Source organism: Fringilla coelebs (assembly GCF_963513975.1).
Source record: "Fringilla coelebs genome assembly, chromosome: 11".
In the NCBI taxonomy this organism is placed as follows: Eukaryota; Metazoa; Chordata; class Aves; order Passeriformes; family Fringillidae; genus Fringilla; species Fringilla coelebs.
The window spans coordinates 11,424,481-11,436,640 of NC_140037.1; the positions used below are offsets into that span (position 1 = coordinate 11,424,481).

At 43.0% G+C, this 12,160-nt stretch overlaps 1 protein-coding gene across 2 annotated transcripts; it reads right to left on the minus strand.

Moving 5' to 3' along the window:
* Nucleotides 1-2,027: 2,027 nt before the first annotated feature.
* IDS (iduronate 2-sulfatase) lies at nucleotides 2,028-11,002 on the minus strand. 2 transcript variants are annotated; one of them, XM_084213180.1, is made up of 9 exons: nucleotides 10,947-11,002; nucleotides 10,035-10,171; nucleotides 8,473-8,650; nucleotides 7,504-7,592; nucleotides 6,159-6,359; nucleotides 5,392-5,562; nucleotides 4,634-4,760; nucleotides 2,978-3,151; nucleotides 2,028-2,644 (listed from the first exon to the last, which is right to left on the minus strand). In XM_084213180.1, the coding sequence occupies exons 2-9, from the start codon at nucleotides 10,164-10,166 to the stop codon at nucleotides 2,142-2,144; spliced, it is 1,575 nt and encodes a 524-aa protein (XP_084069306.1). In that variant the 5' UTR covers nucleotides 10,167-10,171; nucleotides 10,947-11,002; the 3' UTR covers nucleotides 2,028-2,141. The 2 variants fall into 2 exon arrangements, with proteins under 2 accessions (XP_084069306.1, XP_084069305.1); XM_084213179.1 differs by having other exon boundaries at nucleotides 10,855-10,998.
* Between the last annotated feature and the right edge of the window lie 1,158 nt (nucleotides 11,003-12,160).

A 12,160-nucleotide genomic window follows, 5' to 3' on the forward strand; every position in this document is an offset into this window, starting at 1 on the left:
CTGGATTTTGATTAAGAAAGGTCAAGGGCAGCTTTTCCCTTTCAATATAAAGAGAATGACTTGAGGAAAAAAATACTCATCACCTAGCACCAGGACTTTTATCTCCACTTGAAAAATTAAATTGCCTGAAGTGATGGAAGGCTTAGGGCAGGGTATGCACAGAAATGTTTCCACGCAAATAAAACCCTAAATAATTTATCTCCATACTATGATTTTACATCCCCCAAAAACTGTGGGGTTTTTTTGCAGATGTATTAGTAGGAGAACAAAACACAAAGCTCACGTAGCCAAGTCTCAGATAATACCCATTTGCCAGAACAATTTTAAATGCACATTGTATTACTGACCCAGCATACCAGAGATTTAGATTAATCCTTAACACTTCAATACATTCCCCAAAATAACTTCCCCAATATTTGATTTTCCTTTGAAGGAAAGTGTGTCAGAGATATAATTAGCTCTAGCTGCAGACTCCAAATCTCTGCCTGGCACTGCTCTCAGTAAAACACACCTTCAGCAGTGTGAAATTGGTATAGCTACATTGAATCTGCTACATACAACTCAAGTACTTCACACCAGCTGAGGATCTAAGTATATATGCATAAATGAGGGAAAAATACATTTTTACATGGAATAATAATGCTGCAGAACACACAGGATCTTGGGCTGAGTAAAACAAATGACAAGTTCATAAGAAATACATTCTTGTAATTGAGTTTAAGGCACTAAATAACCACTGTCTTCTAACAGAGAATCAGATGCATGGTGGGTATCCCTACATTAATTAGGAATAAGACTGTCACATGGATTTTAATGAAATAAAGTTATATCTATGGCTTCTCCAGGATATTAAAGTCAATTTATCTGAGGAAGACAAGTAATGGCTGGCTTTTTGTAGGAATTGGAGCAGTTCATTAAGGAAGGTAGCAGGAGTTAACACCATCTGAACAAGCTCTTATTTTTTAAGGTACAAATTCTAAGACTCTCGATTACCAAGACAGAACTGCAGAAATCCAGCAGGCTGATGGAAAACAACACAAATTACTGCCCTCACACTAAAGCACCATGTACCTTGTGGCTGTGAGCACAAAGTACAGACAGCACTTACATAAAATACTCAGCAAAACCATTTTTCTCATATACAAGCTCCCAAACATATTTACCTTAATGCATTTGGCCATCTGGACATTATCTACAGCATAGCTTAGGACAACTATTGCTCCACATCCTGTGTTGCTAAATGCCACACTAAAAATTTAAATGGGCAGCTTTTAGCTCTCCTAGTCCAAGACAGAGAACGCCAAGCCCATTAGCACCTAGGAAGGCAAACATTCAGGTCTGTCACTGGATGCGACAGCCTCAAGTACACTGAGCAGTTCTGCTAAGAACCAGCTCCAAAAGGTAAAGGTTTCCATCTCCTCTCACCTGTGGAGACTGATTAGACCAGTCCTCAGGAAAATCCACTGAAGAGCATGTTAGTGTTACCTTAACTTCCCAGTATTATTCAGTGTTTCAGTGATGAAAACACTCTTTCACACACAATAACTAATTAAAAATTCAGATTCTCCTGCTGTATCATAAGCATGAATTCTAAATTAAAGCTTTTATTTAAAATAATTAAATTTTGAATAAAACACATGAAGTTTCCCTTTGGACAATAGTAAGAGGTAAGGCTAATAAGAGCAAACACCTCAGTCCTTCCCACTACCAAATGTCTGCTTGACCACTCCAGCCCCAAGGCTTCTGGGTAAAGGGGACAGGACTTGTGTCATGACTTATATTCTCCACACAGCCACTCAAACATCTAAGTTCCTGGTTTTCCACCTTTCACACCAACATCTTCAGCACAGATAATGAAATTTAATTCTTCACTTGCTACAGAAGACCACTGAGATGTTTCACTGTATGGGCCTGATACTCTGTGTGGAGTGTTACAAGCTTGTGTTTGAAAGCAGCTACAGAAGTCCCCCCTGACTCCTTCAGTGCAGTAAGGGCTGTAACAAGACAAAGGCAATAGCTTGTTTTGATATAAGCAGGATTTTTATTCAATCCAAATGTTTTCTGTACAACAGAAAGGTTCTATACAAAAGAAGGAAGCATTAATTCAGTTGCAAGAACAGGCACAAAGAAGTTTCTGAACCCTAGTGCTTTAGAAAGTCAATCATTTTTTTGACAAGCCAACCATGTGAAGTACTGTTATAGATGTTATAATCCTGGTTTGGGTCATTCTCCATCATGTACAACTCTCCTGCATGGACATCCTCGAAGTTGGCACTGAAGTTGCTGGGATCAAACTGAACCCACAGAGTGTACCTGTAGTCAATGGCACGCATGGAATAGCCCATGATCCTGATGTCCTTCAGCCTTGGCTTGTCAGAGTTCCACTGGGGGGTGTCTGCAGGCCGGGGATATTGGCTGAGAGCAACAGGTTCTTCATTAAAACACCTCTCAGCGTCACCACACCCTTCCTTGCCACGCTCTGCCTTTCCTTCAGAGTTTTTAAAATAGTGCACAATGCTTCTGCCCTCAGTGCATAGCACAACACCAAATGACATCTCTGGGCACACAGGAGGGACCTGCAGGCCAGCAAGCTCTGCAAGTGTGGGAAACACAGACACCAGCTCCACCACTTTTTCACTTTGCCCTAGGAGAAAAAATATCAAAATATAAGTTACGGAACAGGGTAGTTGGACAACAACTTTTTCTAATAATTCAGCTGGTGTTTTATTCAAAGTGCTCTGTACAGGATTTTTGGGGATACTGAAATCAAGCAGTTAGCTGTGAAAATGCCAGTCCATGCACTTATAATCTACTTTTAACAAGAAAACTGCATTTATGTTTCTCCATTAGCCTTAGAGATTATCATATCCGTTAGTTTGAAAAAGTGCTCTTCAGAAAGACAAAGTAAATTCTCAAGGTGCCTGGAGACACATAACCACCTCTATCTACCCACAAAAAATAAGCACTGGAAATTTACCTTGAGGTACTGAGCCTCCAATATGGCTAAAAGGGTCGAGGTAGGGGAAGACCCTTGCTCCTTGACTGGCAGGGGAAGTTGTCATTCCTGGGACATAAAACATCAGTGGCACTCGGGTAGCAACATCAAAATTGCTGTATTTTGCCCATTCACCATGTTCTCCCAGGGACCACCCTAGGTGACAAAGAAGACAATTCAGAGCAGACACTGGTTTATAATCTAGCAGTGATTTCTTCTTCATTGTAAATTGACTCTGACGAGCCACTAGTCTGTTATAAAGGTAATATTAAAAGGTAAATAATCTGTATTTACAGTAACAAGGCTTTTCTCTAATATGAAAACTATTTCAACAGCCACCTGTATCTTGCAACTTGATACTCTTTCATAAAAGAAACAATTACACCTTTCCTTATTTCTAGATTCTCAAGATTAGAATTAGGAAATCGGTATTAAAACAGCAGAAAAGAGGAATTGGGGTGTGTCACAGTGCCTGCAAGAGTCTCCAGATCAATTCCACAAAGCATTCATTTAAGTCTTGGGCAGCTGCCAGCTCTCCAATGCTCCTGTTAACACTGAAGCTGAACATCCCTTGGAGCCAAGGCTGCTCTCTATGCCAGACTGCCATATCAGGATGCTACCCTGGAGGAAGCAATAGAGACAAAACTTTTCAGCTCTCCTCTTCCTCTTGAAAGAGATGCCAACATGACTTCCTTCCAGGCAGATATACTGCCAACTTCACTTTGGGGGAAGACAAAGGAACTCCGTGACAGCTACGTTAACACATGTTTTTTCTTGATCACTTTGCCAGCCATGGTACTGGAAACACCAACTGTTTACAGTTATCCAAAGCAAGGAAAAGAAAAACTCAGTTTACAAACAAGTCAGAAGGAACATCTAGAGTCACTTTAGTACCAAAAGTATTAATGCCATCACTCTGCAACTTGTAAGAGCTTTTTATACACACATGCTCATAGAAGTCAACCCAAATAAACTATACATGTGACTTTAAATTGATGTAGTTAATTCACATCCTAACTGGTTTAAATCAGCTAAGCCATGCCACAATCAAATGGATCATGACAGGGTTATTTTAATGAATATTAGAGTATTGAAACAAGCATTAAATGCTTGAGGCATTTGTCCCACAGCTCAAATTAAGTTTTTTACCACCAGCATCCAGAGCGTGCAGGATCTCAGTTATGAGAGGGAACCATATCCCTATCAGTTTAGATGCTCTGCAAGCAGCAATGACAAGTGAAAGAAAACACACTTGAGCAGTTAATGAGAAAGCCTGTCACCCACTGTACCAGATGGCTTTCTACAAATGGCAAGGGGGGAGGAGTGGTGGCTGTACTCTTAGAGCACAGTTCCCAGCAAGAGTCACTCCTTGGGCAGGGGGTGGGAAGCTCAGCCCTGTGTCCTGGCAGGCAGCCTCATCCCTCACCAGCAAATCCTCAACCTGATTAAAAGTGCCTGAGGGGACAGAACTGTGCAGCCACAGAAGTCAGTCCCCTCAATCTGGCTCAGACAAGCCAGAGGTACAGGGTGGGACAGCTCTGCTTGACACTACAGAAACACACACTGGATTAATAAACCAGCACTGAGTTGAACAATAAAGTTCTTAACAGTAAGCTCAAGAAAGATTTAAATGCTTACCATGATCAGCAGTAAAAACTACTATTGTGTTATTTGAGAGTCCTGCATCATCCAAAGCACTCAGAAGCAGGCCAGTTTGCACATCCACGTAGGAAACTGCTGCATAGTAGCTCTGACGAATCTGCCGCTGCAGGTCAAAAAAACAGGAGAGAAAAAAAAGTTTTTCCTCAGACACATACAGCAGAACCAGGGGGTGGCTGTGGAAAAGAAACGATTCTACTTGCAAAGCTTTAATTTTAATTGTCTGTAGCCCAATCAATGTCCCAGGAAAGGTAAACTGGAAGGGGGCAGCTAGAAATTTCTGCCTTCCAGAAGTGAGTTCAAGCAAAACACTGCAAACCAACCCATTCTGTATCTCTTGGTCTAGCCAGTGCACCTGATTTTGGCATAAGGACTGGAGAGTAAAGGAAGATCTTGCAAAAGAAGATACACTGTGTGCTGGCTTGAAACTGATAAACAGATTCAGATAATGAACACAAACACAGCACTGGTAGCTACTACATCCATTCCCTCCCATGCAACCTGAACTGCAGCCAGTGAGGGTTTGCCTACAGAGCTAGAGGGGACAGTTCTTGAAACAAAGAATTTGGTTATATCTTGAATACCCTTCTCTCTTGGAGTGCCCCAAAGGCAGGGAATTCGTAACTGCAAATGGTCACTTGTTGAATAACTGGGAGCATCCTAGAGCAGCTGACACTTCCCCTGCATTTGAACAAGTGAAAGCAGTTTGACTTCAGAGCACTGTATTGACAGCTTACCTGGAAATCATCTGGAAGTGCTCCATAAGGGAAACTAACATTTAATGCTGCCACATCATCCCTCTGTCTGATATCCATCCAGGGGTTGTATGCCACAGAAGGTAGCTTCTTAGGCACCCAGGGATCTGGGGCCAATGTGATATTTTCCAAGGGGTACAACTTGAGAAATTCCTTTACAAGACAAAACACATATAATGACTGTCCTCACCTCCACCATGTACTGTGACTTTTGTGTTTAAACAGCAACCACTTTCCCTTTCAGGACCCTTTAACATTACAGTTTACAAGGCTTCACTCCCCTTCTGCCAGAGTGTGAAACACAGCAATACTTGACATCTCCAACCAATTCCTGAAAAATACTGAGTTAGTAAATACCTAAACACAGCTTCCTGTATCTCAAAATAAATACTGCAATAAAAGGTCCAACACCACTTTGAAATCAGTAGTTTTGCCACCAAGCCAAACAGAGAATGAAATCCAAGATCTTGTAACACCTCATTATGTCATACCCCATCAAGCTGAAGCCCATCTCCAGGCAATAGCAGTCACCATCATGGTGGCAGAAGCCTGGCTTTTGGCTGAGTCACAATTCATTCTCATTAAATGTTCTGAAACACATCACAGGTGACTCCTGAAGTTACACCAAATCAAGGCTGGTTTCCAACTTGCTTTCAGGAAACAGCAATAAAGCATTTGTGGGAAGAGCTTTTAAAAACAAACGCATCATTTGTCTAAGTTCCCTCTCCTGCAGGTTCCAGTCTCCTCACCTGTGGGTACCTCAGTGGGATGTGTGGCTTGTGGTAACCAACAGCCAGGAAGAACTTTTGCCTGCTGGTTTTCATGATGTTCAATAAGTGTATGGCCTCCTCAGTGCTCTGAATATCAGGCAGAGTCCCCCCAGGCATTTCTGTCACATTCACTGGGCACACCAAGTTTGCATGAAGTTTTCCATCTTTTCCCCTACAAGTCTTCATAAAAGAAAAAAAGAAATTAGTTCAGTAACTTCTGTTAAATACAAAGACAAAATCCTCTGTTCTGTAACTTCAAAACAAATTTGTTTCTACCAACAAAAGAATGCAACTCCCATGCCTATGAAAATGCAGAAATCCTCTCTAGAGCTGGGTAGAAGATTAAATGTAGTCACATGGGTCAAAAGCCCACAGCTTCTATGATGAATAGAATCTCTGATCTAATGGAGATGCAGCAGCATTAGGTCCTCCTATATATACATACATTTTAGCTCCTTCTGATCCCAAGAGTTCAGAGAAAGCCCCCTGGAAGCTACTGACTTAGTTTCTGAGCAAATGGCAGCAGTGGCTGATGAGTAATCAGTGAAGAGAGATCAATTAGACTAAACAGCGGCCAGGGAAAGGTGGCCTCAGCAGGGTGTTTGGGAAGGTTGCTAAATGAACCTACTTCTCTTTATGTCATGGATGCAAATGCTGCTGTTGTTAAAACCAATCCTTTACCAGCAGTAAACCCAAGACCAAAGCACTGCCAAGGCTGTCTGTACCCTCATGACTGCAGCTCCTGCTGGGCAGTGTACAGACTCCAACACACGATGCTAATGCAATGTTTGCATAAAGATAAACCAGACTCTTTTGTGTCACACTTAGAGTAACAAACATTCTAGAAAACTGGATCAGATTAATAATGTTATTACTTAAACATTATTTTACTTATGGCCCCTGCTCACTCAGTCCTGAGCTCTTTATCACATTAACTTTACCAAGACTACTGACAAGGTTTTCTCACTAACTAAAGCAAAGCCAGATCAGTTGCAAGTGCAAGCTGACAACCACACTTTTCAGATAAAGGAATTCATGAACTATACACAAATAAGATCATTCTTGCTTATATCTCAGTAACTGAAGTTTCCAAATACCAATTTAGAAATACTTAAAACATCTGCAGGATGGGCACATTGACTGACAAAACACACATCTGATAATCTAGGCCTTCTTTCGGAAAGCACAGAAACAAAGCATTGACCTGGTTACTTGTTTTCCTGCACAAGGGTGCAGCCCACAGGGCACAGCCTGTCCTTGATACAAAGCATTTGGTTATATCTTCAACACCCTTCTCTGTTGGAGTGTCCCAAATGACACTTACCTTATCATTCTCATACTTTTCAGCTGAAGGATGAAAGGGTGGAATGGACCAACTGTAGGGATAGTCATCACTGTAATTGGATGAAATCCCTAGAATGGATAAAGATATTAAAAATGCTTTAATAGTTCACTGAACCAGGAAAAGCTCAGACACAAGTTTAACTTGTCTTCAATTGTTGTTTTTTTTTTTTACAAATACGTTAAATGAAGAGACATTTCAAATGAATCTTTGGCAACTGAGGAAAATATAACCAAGAAATAAAAGATATTTTTCCCCAAAATACACCTTGCACTAGTGCAGGAGAGTCAAGCCTGTTGAAGAACCTTACTTCAGGGAACACCAACAAAAAAAACCCAAAAAACCAAAAACCAAAGCAAAACAAAAAAATTAATAAAACATCCAGGATTAATAACAGTCTTCCTGCATATCCTTGATTAGCTTTACTATAAACTGAAACACATAGTGAAACTATCCACACAAGTTTATTTCTAGGATAAGGAACTGCCAAAAAGAGGATCAGTATTACAATATTTTTCAACTCAGTTGTGTTATTGCTTTTTAACTAGTGAACTAATTTCCTACTGAACTTGAAGCATTAGTCAAACATTCTACATGTCCTGATCCAGACTCACAGCCTATTAGGAAACATGAAGCATGTACAGGCAGAACTAAGCCAACAAGTAATTTCATTTTCAGCAGATACCTTACTTCCAGATGTATTTTTAGAATGTTAAACATTTATTCCCACAATTCCCAGACAAGATGTGAAAACATCCATTAGATAAAAGTCATCTAACACATTCATTTCTAATGCTTTAAGATTTAATGACAACCACTGTAAAATCTGGCTTATGATTGCGATTTAGGTTCTGAATATAGACGAGAATCACACATCAATACTCATCTAAGTTTGTGAGACTATACACATCAAGCATTTCTATGTCAAGCAAATGACAATTCAAACCATACCAGGATGAAAAACTTTCCCCACAGACAGGGTCACGTAGCCATTTTCCTTGAAGTACTGGGGCATGGTGGAATAGTTTCCTGCATGGACTCTCCAGTAGGAGTAGAAATCGTAGAGCCGGGTGGTGTCAGGCCTGCGGCCAGTGAGAAATGACACTCTGCTGGGAGCACACAGGGCTTGCTGGGGAGACAGGCAGCCAAGGAGAGACATTTGGAACAAAAAACAAAACACATGCACCAATTAGCTCGGGCATAGCGACGCCTTAAGTTTTAGCTTTTATATTTTCCAGATTCTGCACTGCATTAGTATGTAACTCTAAACTTCATGTAAGTGTTAGCAAGTTCTCTTCACAGTTTAGTCAGACAACACAATCCTTTTCCAGCCCCAGAACCAAGGACACCATTGCAGCTCTAGGCCCAAAAAGTATAAACAACAGTAAACTGAGGAGAGCAAACTGAGAAGATGGGACTTCATAACCTGGAGCTGCAATTGGACAACTAACCTCAATATGTAAATGGACCAAAACTTACAAAAGTGTGAAAACTCGGGACCCATTGTCCATCTTGGGTGTAGCCTAAGCTGAGCTCTTGTACTGCCCAGGGTGTATCCTTTAAATGCCTTTTCAATAAATACCTACTTTATTTTCAACACCGTCTAGCCTCTGTTCCATGGGAGCCTCTCAAGGCATCAATAGCTGTACCACAACCACCTGAAAGCTCAGGAATCACAGGGAATGGGTTTCACATCCCTTCGGGCTGGAATGAACAGCATCCTTATGAAGCATATCAATTCCAAACTGCAAGCTTTTAAAAATGCAAGGCAAGGTCCATAAAGGCAGTGCTTTTGAAATCTGGTTGCTCACATCACACAGAATTGAGCAGCAGTAGCAGGTGGACTGTGCTGATAAAAGCAAGAAGTCTAGTTGATCTGGGCAGCCTTAAGAATAAAGAAAGGATAAACACAAGAGGTCTGGGTTATGGTCCAAAGGTCTGACCAATTCTGCTTCAGACTGACAAAACCCAAGAGTTACTGCTTTGGGCTGGAATGAGACCCAAAGTTCTAATTTCTCAGTAGAGAGGAACTTGGGAATGTAGACAGCCCATACAGAGTATCCAAGTGAAGAACAATTAGTGATGCTTGCAGTCCTCTAAAATAGAACAATGCTTACCACACAAAGTGCCCCTTTATAACAGTCTATAGAAGTGATTCCCTCAAAAGATTAAAAGATAAAACAATCTTTTGTAAGCAGTAGAAAAAGAGAATTTTAATTTAGTAAAATGGCATTTTTAAGCAGCACTTGGCTGCAAACAGTGAAAACCCTTGAGTGGCAATCTATTCCTCCAAGGGCTACGCAAATACCATAATTTAAATGCCCTGTTTTCATTTTTCTCACCTTAGTAAAGATAGGTTCACACACTGCAGTTCAGCCCAATAATTTATTTTCTACTGAAAATACTTCAAGCTAATAAATACTTGCTTTTTCCAGTGGCCTGCCTAACACCTACTGTGATAAAACCAGTAATTATTTTGCATAGAGAAAACATGTTTAAGTCATTTATCTCACCTGGGCATATGCATTGCTGAACACCATACTTTGAGAAGCAAGTTGATCAATGTTGGGGGATTTCACAAGCTTATCTCCATAACAGCCCAACACAGGACGCAGATCATCCACAATTATAAACAAGACGTTCATACCATCTACGAAGAAACAGAATTAGAAATAAATTAACCTGAGTGGTTACTTTATGCTGATTTATCAGTTTTTAACCCTAGAACACATTTGAGGGCAAAAATAAAATTAAATAAAATGAGCAAGAATATATTTGTAAGGGAATGCAAACAATGGGATTAATTCTTCAAAGACAGAAATTCTTATTTGGCCTAGACAGAAATACAGTGGCTTGCATTCCCCTCCTATTTCATTGCTTGCACTCATAGTATTTTCTCCAGGTGCTGCACACGGTAAGTCCTTGCAGTTGGCAAAAGTAAGATCGGTCAAAATAAAGAAGTATTTTATTGGTCTACCGACTACCGAATTCCATGGCCTGCAAGCTTCGGAAAGGGTGTTAAACCACGGGTAAACAACACAGTAGTCCTGTATAACTCTGCTCCCAACAGATAAAACTATTTTTCTTTAATTGATGACACACATCTTTTCAAAACGCCCTCTCAAGGCGGCGGACTGTACTGGGGGCTCGACGGGCGCGGGACCCGCTCGCTGCCGGCGGGTGAAGCCGCAGCCTTCCCAAGGATACACCGAACCCCTCGGGACGCACCGAGCCCCGCGGGCCACACCGAGCCCCGCGGGCCACACCGAGCCCCGCGGGCCCGGGCTCCCGCCGGCCGCTCCCCCCAGCCCAGCCCCCGCCGCCAGAACGAACCCGCGGGCCCGCGCCCAGCTGCGGGCCCCGCCGCCGCCGGGCCGGCCGCGAAGGCATCACGGGGCAGCCGCAGCAGGCACAGGAACACGCACAGGCAGAGCCGCGCCGCCGCCATGGCCCAGCGAGGCGGCGGGGCCGGGCAGAGGCGGCCCGGGGGCGGCGTCTTGAGCCATCGCCGGAGCCGGAGCCCCGCCGGAGCGGCGCCTCCCCTTCCCCGGCCTTCTCCCCTTCCCCGCACGGGGGCGCCGCGGCCCCGCGAGCGAGCGGCTCCGTTGTGCGGGGCTGGGCCCGGCCGGAGCGGGGTTCGGTGCGGGGCTCGGAGCCGTGCGCGGCTCGGAGCGGTGCAGGGCTCGGTGCGGTGCGGGGCTCGGTGCGGGGCTGGGCCCGGCCGGAGCGGGGCTCGGTGCGGTGCGGGGCTCGGAGCGGTGCGGGGCTCGGAGCGGTGCGGAGCTCGGTGCGGTGCGGAGCTCGGTGCGGTGCGGGGGCTCGGCCCGGCCCGGCCCGGCCCGGCCCGGCGGGAGCAGTGCGGGGCTGCTCAGGGCACAGCGTTGCTCCTGCGTTTCCTGCCGACGCTCTTCAGCTCTCGTGGAAAGGGAATGTCAGTGGCTTTCTGAGCATTATTTCTTTCTGGTGGAAATGCCATTGGGGAATGAGGAAATCAAGGTTTAGTATTGCGAGAAGCTGTCTGAGTGCTTCAGTTAACACTCCGTTCGGTCTCTGTTCAGTGTTTCCGGTTGTGCCGGTGCGCACTCTGCGGGGCCAGGGAGTCGCCAATGCACGAAAAGTTACACAAAATAAACAGCTCCCCATGACACTTAATGTTTCATTAAGAACTAGTTCTATTAAAAGCTCAGCAATTTTCATGGTTTCTATCTTGAATTGCAGTAAAGAGAACAGATTTATTGCTAGTATTCCTCTACAAAATAAACTCACTGTTAACTACACATAATATTTCCCAATCAGTAACTGTAAAATTATCAAAGATGTATAATAAAGCAGCTCACAGGAAGATAAAAAGAATCAAAAGACTGCAACTATGTTGTCTTACACATTTAACAGGTAAACTGATGACAAGTATACCAATATTGAAAATAGTCAACATGAACTCACTTGGGTGAGAGAACCACTATGATAATGAAACATCTGATGGTTTGTGCATTTTTTCTATTTTAGCAAGTGATAGGTGCACTTTTGAATACAAATGAAAGTTTAACAGTAAATTGTACTGGTAAATATCATCATCTTTGGGACCAGACTACTAAAAAAGCCCCAAAACAACTTGAGAAGAACGCTCCATTTACAGAAA